Source organism: Rhincodon typus, chromosome 11 (genome assembly GCF_021869965.1).
Source record: "Rhincodon typus isolate 14 chromosome 11, sRhiTyp1.1, whole genome shotgun sequence".
NCBI lineage: Eukaryota > Metazoa > Chordata > Chondrichthyes > Orectolobiformes > Rhincodontidae > Rhincodon > Rhincodon typus.
In genome coordinates, this window is record NC_063342.1 from 68,318,937 (window position 1) to 68,335,011 (window position 16,075).

Consider the following 16,075-nt stretch of genomic DNA (forward strand, 5'->3'; position numbering starts at 1 on the left):
TTGTCCTGCATGGTGTTCCAACTTTCATACAAATTGACTTGCCAATGGACTCAAGAATGGAACCCATTTGCAACTTGGGGACTGCCTGTATACAAATTTCAGTACCAAAATTTAGGCCTTATGTCTCAAATTCTGGCAGATTGTATTTACTGTTGGCTGTTTGCAACAAGCAAGGTACTGACTATATCTAACCATCTTGCGTTTGCAAAGCTCGCATCAAAATGACCAGTGTTAAATGTGATTCTTTATTTATAGGCTGTAATTGCTACATAATCCTAAATATGTGAAGAATTATGATGACAACTAATTTAGGAATGTTGGTCAGGCTTGAAGTTTGGCATACTTGTGTTTGCTGGAAACTACATGTATTGATACACAGGGCCCTGTTCTTTGTTGTCAGAAGGAACATGTCTGTGCAATGTGCCTGTTCCATTTCAACAAAATAGGTGACAGCCACTCCTGCTTCATTTCTCAGGGCAATGTCTTGAACAGTCAGAGGAACCTGTTTACTTTAAAATTTAAACAAAGCCTGAGTATTAACTGTCAATCATTATTAACTGGTGTATTTTCCATGGCAATGTCACTACAAATTAGAGTTCACTGCCAACCAATCACACAAGACATTTGCTGGCTTTCCCCTTCAATTTATATTCTTCCAAATTGTCCTGATGAGTGCAAGATGAAAAGCTTTGACAAAATGTATTTCTTTCCGGCCATATTTAAAATTTTGTACTACCAAATGACTATTCTCTTAGTCTCTTCGTTGTGCGAGAATTAACACTTAAGCAAAATTTAAACAGCTTTGGAAGCTGTTTAGTAGCCCACCAAAGTGATAATTTTTTTAATGAATATGAGGCTTGATTGCTGGCTACCTCATATCTTTACTGCCTCATATCTACAAACACCAAAACGCATTGAACAACTGAAGTCAATGGATTTCTAAAGCTCTGGCTGATCCACAGTTGGAGTATAACATTCAAATCTGATCACCAAATTTTCAGAAGGATGTTACAGTAGAATCCCGACAGTGTGGAAGTAAGCCATTCAGCTTGTCAAGTCCACACCAACCCTCCAAAGAGCATCCCATTTCGACCCATCCCCCTGCACTATTGCCCTAAACCTTGCATTTCCCATGGCTAATCCGCCTAGTCTGCACATCTTTGGACTGTGGCAACAAACAGGAGCACCCAGAGGAAACACGGGGAGAATGTGCAAACTCAACACAGACAGTTGAAAAAGGGTGGAATCAAACCCAGGTTCCTGGTGCTGGGAGGTAGCAGTGCTAACCACTGAGTAACCATGCTACCCTTGAGACAGAGAAGAGATTTGCCAGAATAGTTCCATGGATGAGAGAGTTTTTAATAAGGTTAGAACTGAGAAGCTGGGTCTGTTTACCTTGAAGCAAAGGACGTTGTGGGGGGATGTGATTGAGGTTTACTAATTTATGATGGGGGGGATGCTTAGATAAATTAAATAACAAAAAGCATTAATTTATGGCACCAGAATGAAGTGACATAGATTTAAGGTTTTGGACAAGAGATACAGGGTGATTATGAGGAGAAGCATTTTTAATGCAGTAAATAGTAATGACCCATAACCTATTGCCTGTTAGGATGATTTAAGCAAATATGATAAATTATTTCAAAAGGAAACTGGAATGGCATTTGAGGGAAACTAAATTCCAGAACTACAGGGATAAAGCAGGAAAAAGAAACTGACCAGGCTGTTCCACAGAAAGCTGATACGGACTCAGTGGGTGGAATGGCTTATTTTGTGTTGTATTGACCTCATGACCTCCATAGGCACCTTTACAATATCCAATCTAACTATTGCCTAGAAAACCTTTGGCACACAATGCTGATTGTATAATATAGAATTAATCTGGATTTCTCGGATATTTACGGTTCAGTATTTTTCCCCAGTTCATATTTTTAAATCTGGTTTTCATGTTGTATATTATTCTCAGAGACATTGGAGTTTCAAATATGTATAGATGATATCCTTTTTAAAAGAAGACTGAAAGAATGCAATTGACCCCCTTGATTGGAAAAGAAATTACTGAATTATCGCCTTGAGCAAATTCTTTTCTTTTCCTGGGCCTAGTGGCATATGGAGCAAATAAAGCATGTGCTTAGGCATCCTTAGGCATCGGTTCGCAATAAACAACTGCACCTCCCAGTCGCGAACCATTTCAACTCCCCCTCCCATTCCTCAGACGACATGTCCATCCTGGGCCTCCTGCAGTGCCACAACAATGCCACCCGAAGGTTGCAGGAACAGCAACACATATTCCACTTGGGAACCCTGCAGCCAAATGGTATCAATGTGGATTTCACAAGCTTCAAAATCTCCCCTCCCCCTACCGGATCCCAAAACCAGTCCAGCTCGTCCCCGCCTCCCTAACCTGTTCTTCCTCCCACCTATCCCCTCCTCCCACCTTAAGCAGCACCCCCATCTCCTACCTACTAACCTCATCCCGCCCCCTTGACCTGTCCGTCCTCCCTGGACTGACCTATCCCCTCCCTAACTCCCCACCTACACTCACCTTTACTGGCTCCATCCCCGCCTCTTCGACCTGTTTGTTTCCTCTCCACCTATCCTCTCCTCTATCCATCTTCTATCCGCCTCCCACTCTCTCCCTATTTATTTCAGAACCCCCTTCCCCTCCCCCTTTTCTGATGAAGGGTCTAGGCCCGAAACGTCAGCCTCTCTGCTCCTATGATGCTGCTTGGCCTGCTGTGTTCATCCAGCCCTGCACCTTGTTGTCTCAAAGCATGTGCTTATATCTGTTTGTACAGCTAGATTTTCCTGGAACAGATTGCTTGCCTGTTGCCATTTGCTGTAGTTTGAGTTACTCCACTCTACACCAAATATAGTAGTCAAAGAGACTATGCTGGTCTTATTGCCTGTCATAAGTACATTAGGAGGATTTTAGCTTTGGTCACACTATGAAAACAGCTCTCATAGGCATCAAGTCCTGGAGGACAACTCAAACCAAGAGCTTCTGATTCAGCAGCAAAAATACTAACCTCTGTGTCACAAGATTTCCTGAGCATAGTCAGACTGCTCAGAAATTAGGTAATTGGCATGTTCTGAAAGGACTGTAGATCTTGTTGATGACTTACTGGCAAAGTAGAAATTTTACCGAGATAACAGGATGAGGCTTAGTAAATGAAAAACTCTCGGGACTAATAAGAAACAGATTCACATTTGTTGAAATAGTAAACATGGTACGAAGATCAGATGAATTGTTCAGCGTGGAATTGAAAATAATTCAATTACGATGTTATTTTCAACCACAACCACTTACAGTTTTATAATGCCTTTAACATAATGAAATAATACAAATTGCTTTACAGAAGGGTTACCAAATGAAATGTGCCACCAAATCAAATAAGAAGATATTGGGACAGATGATTAAAAACCTTGTAAAAGAGGTAGATTTTAAGAAGTGACAATAAAGGAGGAAAAAGAGCTAGTGAAACACAGAGGTTTAGGGAGGAAACTGCAGCACTTATGACCTGAACAGCTGAAGACATAGCCAGTGATGGTGGAGTAATTAAAATTGGGCATGCATAGGAGGCCAGAATTGGAGGAATCCAGATATCTAACAACATTCCAGGGCTGGAGATTCAAATAGTGGGTTTGAAAGAAAACACAAAGTAACCTATTCTGCAATGGTTTCAAGGAGAATTACTTAGGATGTTGGAACAACTTAATGTAAGAAAAAGCTTTATTACTCTGAAAAGACAAAAAGGACTCGATTTATCCTTCAGCCTGGAGTCATATTCATTGGAAAAGGTTGTACCGAGTTACTTTCTTGAAGGCTACAATCGCCACGGCAGTAAACCAAAATTAATTATTTGTTAGAAAGTAACTTTAACGTCACTTTTTCGTATTTTGCAATAGGAGAAATACTGCAAATCATCTGTCTTAAATGATAATAATTAGATTTACAAATGCATAGTTCAATCAGGTTTGATTAATCGCCAGGGGAACGACTTTGAGTATGTTCTGCAGTGTGCTTGTCAGCTTGTCTCTGAAGTTCTCCGCTGCAAAGTAATATAAAAACGGGTCCAAACAGGGGTTAATCGCTGCAATACACAGGGTAACCACGGACCCTATTTGAACAAAACAAAAAGCTGGGGATGCAGTTTTCTTGTTCGACATTAGGGTAAGGTACGCAGTTCGTATTATGTGATAAGGCAGAAAACTGGTTAGAAATATAATCGTTACAATAATAATTACGGCAACAGCTTTTCTGCGGGAGCTCACTTGCTGATGATGCGTTATCTTTGAAGTTAGCAAAGTCTTAACAACAAATATGTAGCATACGGTGATTGTAAAGAATGGAATAATGCAACCCACGATCAGGGAAAATAAATTCATGGGATATATTTGACTAAGCGCATTCGTGAATTCAAAGCATTTTTCACGTGCTTCATTTGTCGTTTTGTAACTGCTGAATTGTAAAGGACTGGATACTGCTCCCACAAACACCCATACTGCGACACACATGATTTGCACAGATCTGACATTTCTATACTTCAAACATTTCATTGGATGCACTACTGCGAAATAGCGCAAAACACTGATCAGGGTCAGAAAATAGATGCTGCAGTACATGTTGAGGTACAGGGCATAAGTCAGGATTATGCAGAAAGCATGTGAAAGCTTCCATTTGCTGTCATTCAAATAATAGTGCACCCGCCACGGCAAAGTGCAGACAAAAAGGAGATCCGATATTGCCAGGTTTACCATGACGATGCTGAATGCAGTCTTCCTCTTGAATAACTTCAGGAATATGTATAAACAGAAGACATTTTGAATAAATCCGAAAATAAATACGGTGATGTACGTTGGGACAAAGATGTCAGTTTTGAACTTGTTAATGTTTGGACATGAGACATCTTCCTGGATGCTGGAGTTATTCATTCTCTGCCTTGAGAAAATTGGGCACTCGGACGTTTCTGCAGAAGGAAACCATTAATTTTAGTGATAGCAAATGGATGAAAGTTTAAACATATTTATATGTTGTCTTGATTTAATGCTGTAAATTATATTTATTTCGCAAATCCAAATCTCAAAATCAAGTGATGGCCTCCTGTGTTGAAAGTGACTAGTCTACTACCTAGGTAGCAACATTGTTGGCATCATTCCAATTATTCAGCGAAATATATCTGTACCAACATTGGACTGTTCTTCTCTTCTGGTAGTTATTGTCTTTTAATTCCATTGCCAGTTCTATAAATCTTTGTGCACGAGCCTGGGCTTTCATGCCCTTTTTGTAACATGGAGACTGGAAGCTGTGCTAATTATGGCCTAATGAAGACTCTACTCAAATTTAACAGAACCCTTTTAATAATTAGTGGGTGAATCGCTGCCACCTCATTTTTTTTAATATTTACTTGCCAAGGAGGAGCTGGTCTTCATATGTTTCCCAACAAAATGCACCATCTTGCATTTGTATCCCAATACTACAGAGCAAAACATGTTCATGTGTATGTCATTTGTAAGTGTGCGTTGTGCTCCTCTGGCTTCGACCTTGCACCTGTCTCAATATTCATTCCTACGTTAGTGAATTTTCAACCTGCAGCCCCCCACCCGCCCCAAGCAGCTTCCTCGTAAGCTTCAAGCGTGGGTTATAATAGCCAAGAATCGGTCTGTCAGCGATGACATTGAAATTCAAGCAATCCTTCTCCAATGGACCCATGTGAATAATTATTGCCCCCGAGTCCATGCGATTGTTGCACATCTGCCAATGTGGTATACTGCATCCGCTGTACCCGTTGTGGCCTCCTCTACATCGGGGAAACCAAGCGGAGGCTCGGGGACCACTTTGTAGAACACCTACGCTCGGTTCGCAATAAACAACTGCACCTCCCAGTCGCGAACCATTTCAACTCCCCCTCCCATTCCTCAGACGACATGTCCATGCTGGGCCTCCTGCAGTGCCACAACGATGCCACCCGAAGGTTGCAGGAACAGCAACCCATATTCCGCTTGGGAACCCTGCAGCCCAATGGTATCAATGTGGATTTCACAAGCTTCAAAATTTCCCCTCCCCCTACCGCATCCCAAAACCAGCCCAGCTCCTCCCCGCCTCCCTAAACTGTTCTTCCTCCCACCTATCCCCTCCTCCCACCTCAAGCCACACCCCCATCTCCTACCGACCAACCTCATCCCGCCCCCTTGACCTGTCCGTCCTCCCTGGACTGACCTATCCCCTCCCTACCTCCCCACCTACACTCACCTTTTACTGGCTCCATCCCCGCCTCTTTGATCTGTCTGTTTCCTCTTCACCTATCTTCTCCTCTATCCATCTTCTATCTGCCTCCCCCTCTCTCCCTATTTATTTCAGAACCCCCTTCCCCTCCCCCATTTCTGAAGAAGGGTCTAGGCCCAAAACGTCAGCCTTCCTGCTCCTATGATGCTGCTTGGCCTGCTGTGTTCATCCAGCTCTACACCTTGTTATATCAGATTCTCCAGCATCTGCAGTTCCTACTATCTCCGATTATTTGGGCGTGCGGGTTGACTTTTAAAAGTGCATTTAACATCATAATGACAAAGAAGTTCAGGATCTTCAATTTGTTGTAACATTACTTTTGACTTAATGTCTCCCAAGCAAGGAAATTCAGGCGAGATTGAGCACTGCATGAGTGGGAGAGGGGATCTTCGGATGTCCGGACTCCATGAAGACAGAGTGCTTCTCAGTGTCGTTATTTCACAATGGATGTGGCCTCAGAGGCTCAGTCTCAAAGCCACATCGTGTGAGTATAACAATGAAAAGCCGGATTGCTGTTATTGGCACTGTACCATAACACTAGGTGGCAACTTGAGCCGGAGCTTACCAACCAATCACATTCCTGTGAATTTAAGAACATAAGAACTAGGACCAGGAGTAGGCCGTCTGGCCGTTTGAGCCTGCTCCGCCATTCAATAAGATCATGGCTGATCTTTTCGTGGACTCGGATCCACTTACCCGCGTTCTCACCGTATCCCTTAATTCCTTTATTGTTCAAAAAAAATCTACCTTTTTCTTTAAAAACGTTTACTGAAGTAGCGTCAACTACTTCACTGGGCAAGGAATTCCATACATTAATAACCCTCTGGGTGAAGAAATTCCTTCTCAATTCAGTCCTAAATCTGCTCCCTCTAATCTTGAGGCTATGCCCTCATGTCCTAGCTTCACCTGCCAGTGGAAACATCCTCTCTACTATCTATCTATTCCCTTCATAATTTTATATGTTTCTATAAGATACCCCCTCAATCTTCTGAATTCCAATGAATATAATCCCAATCTACTCAGTCTGTCCTCATAAGCCAACCCCCTCAACTCTGGAATCAACCTATTGAACCTCCTTTGCACCCCCTCCAGTGCCAATACATCCTTTCTCAAGTAAGGAGACCAAAACTGCACACAGTACTCCAGGTGTGGCCTCACCAGCACCTTGTACAGCTGCAACATAACCTCTCTGCTTTTTATTTCAATCCCTTTAGCAATGAAGGACAAAATTCCATTTGCCTTCCTAATTACTTGTTGTACCTGCAGACCTACCTTCTGTGATTCATGCACAAGGACACCCAGGTCCCTCTGCATAGCAGCATGCTGCAACTTTTTACCATTCAAGTAATAATCCTTTTTACCATTACTCCTACCAAAATGTATGACTTCACATTTATTTACATTGTATTCCATCTGCCAGACCTTTGCCCACTCACTCAATGTATCTATGTTCCTCTGCAAAGTTTCACAGTCCTCTGCACACTTTGCTCTGCCACTCATCTTAGTGTCATCTGCAAACTTTGACACCCTACATGTGGTCCCCAACTCCAAATCATCTATATAAATTGTAAATAATTGCGGTCACAACACCGATCCCTGAGGCACACCACTAGTCACTGACTGCCAGATAGAATAGCACTCATTTATCCCCACTCTTTGCTTCCTGTTAGTCAACCAATCCTCTATCCATGCTAATACTTTACCCTTAATGCCATGCATCCTTATCTTATGCAGTAGCCTCTTGTGCGGCACCTTGTCGAAGGCCTTTTGGAAATCTAGGTACACCACATCCACTGGGTCCCCATTGTCCACCTCGCTCGTAACGTCTTCATAGAATTCCAAAAGATTTGTCAAGCATGACCTGCCCTTCATGAACCCAGGCTGCGTCTGCCCAATGGGACAATTTCTATCAAGATGCCTTGCTATTTCTTCCTTGATAATAGACTCAAGCATCTTCCCCACTACAGAGGTTAAGCTAACTGGTCTATAATTCCCCATCTTTTGTCTACTTCCCTTTTTAAACAGTAGCGTCACAGTTGCTGTTTCCCAATCTGCTGGGACTGCCCCAGATTCCAGCGAATTTTGGAAAATTACCGCCAGTGCACCTGCTATTTCTCCTGCCATCTATTTTAGTACCCTGGGATGCATTCCATCAGGGCCAGGAGACTTATCAATCCTTGGCTCCATTAGTTTGTCCAACACTACCTGTTCCATAATAATGATTGTTTCCAGGTCTTCACCTACTTTCGTCTCTTTGTCAATTACTGGCATGTTATTAGTGTCCTCCACTGTGAAGACCGATACAAAATACCTGTTCAATGCCTCGGCCATTTCATCATATCCCATAACTAAATTCCCCTTCTCATGCTCTAAAGGGCCAATGTTTACTTTAGCCACTCTTTTTCGTTTTATATATTTATAGAAACTTTTGCTATCTGTCTTTATATTCTGTGCTCGTTTTTTCTCATGTTCTATCTTACTTTTCTTTATAGCTCTTTTTGTGGCTTTCTGTTGACCTTTAAAGTTTTCCCAATCTTCTAGTTTCATGCTGTTTTTGGCCACTTTGTATGCCTTCTCTTTCAATTTGATAGCCTCCCTTGTTTCTTTAGACACCCATGGCAGATTACCCCTTTTCTTACAGTGCTGATACGTTTCAAACTCACCTCAGCTTATTGGCATTTTCCCCCTTTTCTGATCCCTCCTATCTTTTGGTGAAAATTGAATCTGGAGAGACAGGTTTGGTGAGCTACATTCCAGAAGTAGAAATTCAGATCCATTGCATAATTTTAAAATTCGACAAACGCTTAAAGTGAAGAACAAAACTATCGGACGCAGCAAAGATCACAACAATTGCTTTACACACACAATCTTGTGAAAAGTTTGTTGATACCACGCCTTACTAACCTTAAATAGGAAACCTGGAGCAGGAGAAAGGCCCGGAGAATAAGTGGATGGTCTTATTCAGTCTCAGGCTTTACTAAATTAAACAAGGAGAACCCCGAGAGTGTTGTCTCGCGGCATTTTACGAGTTTACTGCTGATCGCATTCTGACTCCAGTCAGTTATAAAGTGCTTCGACAGTCCCTTGGAGACTTTTAAGTGGGATCTCTATGGCGTGAAGAGATAAATCAACATTGTTCACTTGTTTTGGTGATGCTGACGTGAATTAACTATGGAATAACGTCCTCGATTTAGCGTTCTCCTCCATTCTTGAAGTTAGCAAATACCAATGTTACACACCCGTTTCAGTCTCAATAACCACCTCGCGTCTCATCAATATCAGCTCACGCTTTTCCAACTTCACTGCGCAAGCTGAAGGTGTCTGTGAACTGCACGTTGTTTTGTCTTTAAAACGAATTAGACTTGTATTCAATAAACTCGAATCTTCAAACAAGAGCCAATCTTGAAGATTTAACAAATTTTCTTCAACTAAGCAAAGAAAACGAACTTCGATCTTACCTGCCTTTTCAAAACAAACCTTTAAACTGCTGTGTCCAATGAGGTGGTGCAGGGAGGGGGATAGGAGACTAGATCACTTAAAATTCACAGTAGAAACGACTTCCTAACTGCCTCCAACTCAATTGGCAGCGAAGACTGTATTATCTTATCTCCGGGAGATATTTTGCTGGAACTGTAATGACTTAGACTGTATCTAGGTGGCACAGTAAAAACCTGTGCGCAGATTTGCAGAAATGAACTGACTGTTAAGTGAAGAAGAAGGAAGCTGTTCGTCAGGTGGCCCAGATGTGATGGGCTAAATAGCTTCATTCTGTATATTAAATTTTACATGATTTCCGTGATATTCATATGTTGTAAATAAACAAAGAGCAAGGGTAGACTACTCTGCCCTTAGACCCTGTATCACCACTCAATAAGATCATTGCTGACCTGATTTGAACCTCAATTCTACATTCCTGAATATCATAGAATCATCATCATATAATCCCTACAGTGTGGAAACAGGCCCTTCAGCCCAATAAGTCCACACCAAGCCTCAAACATCCCACCCAGACCCATCCCCCTATAACCCACCTAATCTACACTTCCCTGAACACTATGGGCAATTTAGCATGGCCAATCCACCCTAACCCGCACATCACTGGACTGTGGAACACCTGGAGGAAACCCACACAGTCACCCAAGGCTGGAATCAAACCCAGGTTCCTGGTGCTGTGAGGCAGCAGTGCTAATCATTGAGCCACCAGGTGCCCCATCCCTGATAATCCTTTATCCCCTTGATAATGAAGAATATACCAATGACTGCCTTAAAAGTAATAAAGCATCATATAAAGCAGTAAGAGGTGGTTAATGCAAATTTAAGGTCTGTACATCTCACATCACTTAGAGAAAAAAAAGCTTACTGCAATCCTCAAGATTTTATTGTTGGTATGTATTTCACTTGATTCTTCTCATTACTTCTGTAATACTTTAGGCCACATTTCCTGTGAACTAAAGCAAGGCATTCGCTAAGAGTTATTGCTGACAACCGGCTTTGAGATCAGTCCTTGGAGAGGGCTGGAGGTAGGTCTGCTCTGATTGCAACTCCTGTTATTTAGGGGAAATCATTATGCTTCCTCCTGGTTCCACAAGATGGTGTTGTTTGCAATTTTGTTTCATGGAACAAGAAGTACTCCTGCAAAGCTGCGTGGATGTGTGGCTCCAAAGCAGTTTGGAAGATATGTGATAACAAGGTGTGGAGCTGGCTGAACACAGCAGGCCAGGCAGCATCAGCGGAGCAGGAAAGCTGACGTTTCGGGTCTGGACCCTTCTTCAGAAATGGGGGAGGGGAAAGGGGCTGTGAAATAAATAGAGAGAGGGGGAGCGATGATAGAAGGTGTATAGAGGAGTGGATAGGTGGAGAGAAGTCGGACAGATCAAGGAGGTGGGGATGAAGCCAGTACAGGTGAGTGTAGGTAGGGAGTTGGGATAGGGGTTGGTCAGTGAGGAGGGAGGGGCGGTAGGTGGGAGGGAAGACGGACAGGTCAAGGAGGCGGGGATGAGGCTAGTAGGTAGGAAGTGGGGGTGGGGGTTGGTCAGTGAGGTAGGGGGAGCAGATAGGTGGGAGAAAAGATGGACAGGTCAAGGAGGCGGGGACGAGATGGGCTGGTCTTGGGATGAGGTTGGGGGTGGGGAGATTTTGAAGCTTGTAAAGTCCACGTTGAGACCATTGGGTTGCAGGGTTCCCAAACAGAACATGAGGTGCTGCTCCCACTCCGTGGAAGATATGTTCTTAACTAACCTGTAGCTGTGCAAAAAAAAAAATTGAAGGACCATACACTCGGAAAAAACAAACTGGGCATGCAAGATGAAATTTTAAATGGATCATTGGTACAGACACTAGTCCAGCCTTAGTTCAACTAAGACAGTTATTATTTATTGTTGTCACATTTAGCGAGATACAGTGAAGTATTGTTTTGCATGTTATGCAGGCAGATTGTACCGTTAAAAAGAGCATCAGGGTAGTAGAACAGAGTGCAGAATGTATTGTTGAAGATGCAGAAAGAGAGAGAGAGACAGTGATCAGAATTAACATTCAAAAGTCAGATAACAACAGAAGAAGCTGTACTTATATCTATTTGTATGAGCATTCAAACTTTTATATCTTCTGCCCAAAGAAGAGAGTGGAAGAGAGTATAACCGTGGTGGGAGGCGTCTTTGATTATGTTGGTTGCTTTCCCAAGGCAGTGGGAAGTATAGATGGAGTCAACGGATGGAAGACTGGTTTGCGTGATGAACTGGGCTGTGTTCATGACTCTTTCTAGTTTCTTGCAGTCTTGGGAAGAGTAGTTGTCAAACCACACTTTATGCATTCAGATAGGATGCTTTCTATAAAAATTGGCTAAAGTCCCTGTGGACGTGCTGAATTTCCTTAGCCTCCTGAGGAAGTAGAGACATAGTTGTGCTTTTTTGACCATTGTGTCGATGTGGGTGGACCAGGACAAATTGTTAGTGACTGTCACTCCCAGGAACTTGATACTCTTGACCGTCACACCTTAGCACCATTGATGCAGACAGGGTCATCATCTTTTGTTATCATTTACCTGAAAAACATACAAATGACTGTTCTATAATCAAGTGAAATATGCTGCACTTACTTCTTTTCGACAGTGTATTTTTGTTTTTAATAGGCTTCACTTGTAGATTATAGTCTAAGTTGCAAGATGTCTATTTTTCAGTTAATTATTTCTGAGGAAAAGCCAAGACCTTGTTTCAACTAAACATGCTAATTAACATCATGATTTTCTATTCAATTCTTGATCAATACTTTGTTAACACTAATCGGGACTAATTTTGACTTTGATGAAACAGTATGAGATGGGCAAAGTTAGATCAGTTGCTTCTTATATATTGCTCCTCAATTGCTTTTCCAAAGATGTCAATAGAAATTAATATCAGGAGCTGATCCATTATCAGTTGATTTACACTATTATCCAAAATCAAAATGACCTTAACTATGCATGAAGTCACATTCTAGTTCATAGCTTTCAAGAGGAGCAACCTTTGGAGCTGAGCACATGAGAGTTAAATCCAAAAGAAAGGAATTTGTGTTTGTGAAAGATTCTCCTCTCTTTAGCCCCTGCAAAGTAAACCTACCCAGTCAAACCTATTTTCACCTTAAAATCTTAACTAAAAGAAATCTCAAATTATCAAGGAATTTAGTCAGTTGTACCAGCTTTAGACTGGATCCAATATGAAATATTTACCTCCTAGAACATTTCAAACCTGCAAAACTATTTCTGGGTAGAATATACTTACAGGTATATTGTCAGTAACAAGCTTACCAATATCAACGCTTAGCATTCCAACTTTAACAAAATTCTCAAATATCTAGCTGTGGGCACATGAGGATATAAGGATGTGACTACAGTTCTTTTATCATTGCTGATAAATATATATTGTAGTAATCAATTCTAGATTACATTGTAGTAATGAAGACTTTTGTCAATGTGACTCCTGCAACACGTTTCAGCATTTATGGCCAAACACACTGTACCAGATGCAAATGACCATGTGTGACAGTCAAAGTGGTCAAAAGGGATTACAATCAGTTAGAGGCTACCACCACAATCAGATCACACTACAGGGTGGTGGTCACTGTTAGTCCAGTGCTTTTTCTTACTAGAGTCTGGGGACCAATGTCTTTGCCATTCGGGAGTTGAGCCACAGTTGTTCCTGCAGTTCAAGGGAAATAAGTCTGGAAATTACAGGTAGGTCAGATGGGGTGCTGTGGAGACATCAGTCAAGGGACTGAGCCATGCTCAGGCCGCGTTGCCTTCCATGTAAGGATTGGGAGGTTTGGTCAATAATGGTCAGAAGGCTCGAGGGGAGCAGCCCATGGAGTCCTGGCAACTCAAGTCCGGGAATGGCTTGATTGTACTTGGATCCTGAGGGAATGATAACAGTGATAAATGACAATTGAAAATAGTAGGGTGAGACCTCATAATAATTAGGGGAGGATCGGAAGCTCTGGAAGCGAGTGGGAGTTCAACCAAGTCACAATACATTGTATCTGACCGATGCATTGAATGATTGTATGTTTAAAGAAGGGATTACCACCCAGTCCTTCTGAGTGCAGATCTTGCTGCATGAAAATGATCACCTTGGAAAGCCTTCATGCCACGTTGTGTGAGGGCATAACCTGAGGCTTCATTGTGATGGATGTGAAGACTCATGTATTCCTTCAAGAAATTTGTGTTATCTTTCTGACATTCTGCACAGATTATCTGCTCAGGCATTTGACATGGAAGTCAGCATGGCTGTGTCCTTATAACTTTGGTACAATTCCAAAGACACCATAGAAGGAAATGGTAATTACAACTTTCATCAGCCAGCTCAGCAAGGATAGCGTCTCCAGGATCTGCTGCACAGCATCCAGAGGGAAAAACAGCAGGTCCAGATACACCGTGGAGGAGGAGGAGGAGAATGATGAAACCTCATATCCACAGGTGTCACTGTCCCCCATTGTTGTCAACAAGGTACCAATTAAGGAAGACATGGACCCTCATCACTAAACTGTTTTGTGCTGCAGCAGAATCTGCATTTTACAAGGATTGGGTGGCAATCCCTTCTTGGACTGCTTCTGTGTAATCTGGCAATATAGGATGGCATTATTGGGGCATACTATGCCCTTCACAACTGGAGCCAACAAAAAGGGCATGTCCCAAGGCACGTCTTGGGCAGATGAAGTGAAGGTTCAACAGCAATCTTCCGGGAATGAAGATGAGGATGAGAAAATTGACCAGGAGAGCCGTTGAAGTGAGCACGATAGAGTAATACGTTGTTGAGACGAAGAAGCCAGAGATAACCTCATTGCAATGTTGCAAGAATGAGTTGGATTTGGACACCATATGATTACTTAACATTCTATTGTTAATTTGGGAAGAAACTCCTGCTTTGTGCTAAGGAAATGTGAATGTCCTTATATTTGGAGTTCTTGACGTTTTCTGTTGCTGAATAAATTTCTAATTATCGAACTGAGTGCATGCTTGACATCTTCAGCTCATGCCACTTTCAGGTATCTACACATTATAGATCCTACTGACCATCCGGGAAAAAGCAGCAGTGACACAGGGTATTAACATCACATTATGCTAAGGTTAGATAGCTTTTAAGGCTTTTGTCAGCATGTCATATCCAAGAGTCATGCAAGGAAATCTCTCATGGTAGCTAACAGGTAAAGGAATCCTAAGGGATCTCCTTTTGACCCATCCATCATTGATAACCTTCAATGTTTCAGAATGTGCATAAATTGCTAAATTGCCCTGAAATATTTGACCATTCACCAGGAAAGCACTGAACCTGTGAACGGTTTTAACACTCACCAGGACAGTGAAGAACTTGGAGAGATTTGAGCATCCACCAGGACACTGTTGAAACTTCCCATCGTACACCTCCCATCCTTGAATGGCAGCATGCTTTCTTGACGAGCTGATTGATAGAATGAACCTTTCCACCAGAGATTCATGGAATTATCATTGATTCCACATATCACTGCTAAGGTGGGTGCACTCCAGCCCCTGGCACAATGCATTTTGTCCCAGTGTTGTCCACATTAAAATGCAGTACATTGGCTGCAGTCAACAATGTGACAATTCAAGGATCTATGATGTCTGAGGCTATCTGCAGTCAAGGAGTCAGTTGCTTATGAAAGATGAGCAATGCTTGGCCATTGTAAATACTTTCATCCTTGGGATATCTCAATGGGGTGCTCATCTCTCATAAATAGGTGCAACTTACCCAAGTCTGACAGTGAAAATTACACGAGGACAGACATTTTTACAGTGCAGTTGAAGATCTATTTACAAACGTGAAAGATTATTAACAATGTTTTGGCCATATCACCTATGTGTCTTTAGTAAGTTTCTCTTGCCTATGTGTCTTTAGTAAGTTTCTCTTGCCATGCCTCCCATTATGTCTAAGTGGCATTTGGACCTCCACAGCTGGTGTGGACGGATCCTGTTCTGTGGTTGGCCCTGTTGATCTGGTATTCGAGTGGTCACCACCTGCTGTCTTTGGGCCCAGAGTTCTCAAACCTGCTGAGAGTGCTCTGAACAGATGCAGGTTCACCCAGCTTGCGTTAAACATGTGCAGGCTTTTAAATCACAGACTGGGGGTGTAGAGGGGCCATGTATCCTTGGAGTGTCCTGAGAGAAAGCTTCTGTGGGTGGTTCCTCCTCCCTATGGGGACATGCTGATACCACCCTTTCCCCCTGAGAAGAATGTGCCCCCACCTGATGCAAAAGCTTCACAAACCCTTCCCGTCTTGCCATTAATACTGAGCACCAATGAC

General features: G+C 42.4%; 1 protein-coding gene across 2 annotated transcripts; it reads right to left on the reverse strand.

Annotated features, from left to right (window-relative positions):
- Nucleotides 1–3,291: 3,291 nt before the first annotated feature.
- Nucleotides 3,292–9,977, reverse strand: LOC109914337 (cysteinyl leukotriene receptor 2-like). Of its 2 annotated transcripts, none has more exons than XM_048603160.1 (2): nucleotides 9,745–9,977; nucleotides 3,292–4,970 (listed from the first exon to the last, which is right to left on the reverse strand). In XM_048603160.1, the coding sequence occupies exon 2, from the start codon at nucleotides 4,933–4,935 to the stop codon at nucleotides 3,973–3,975; it is 963 nt and encodes a 320-aa protein (XP_048459117.1). In that variant the 5' UTR covers nucleotides 4,936–4,970; nucleotides 9,745–9,977; the 3' UTR covers nucleotides 3,292–3,972. The 2 variants fall into 2 exon arrangements, with proteins under 2 accessions (XP_048459117.1, XP_020369510.1); XM_020513921.2 differs by lacking the exon at nucleotides 9,745–9,977 and adding an exon at nucleotides 9,191–9,615 and having other exon boundaries at nucleotides 3,444–4,970.
- Nucleotides 9,978–16,075: the final 6,098 nt, after the last annotated feature.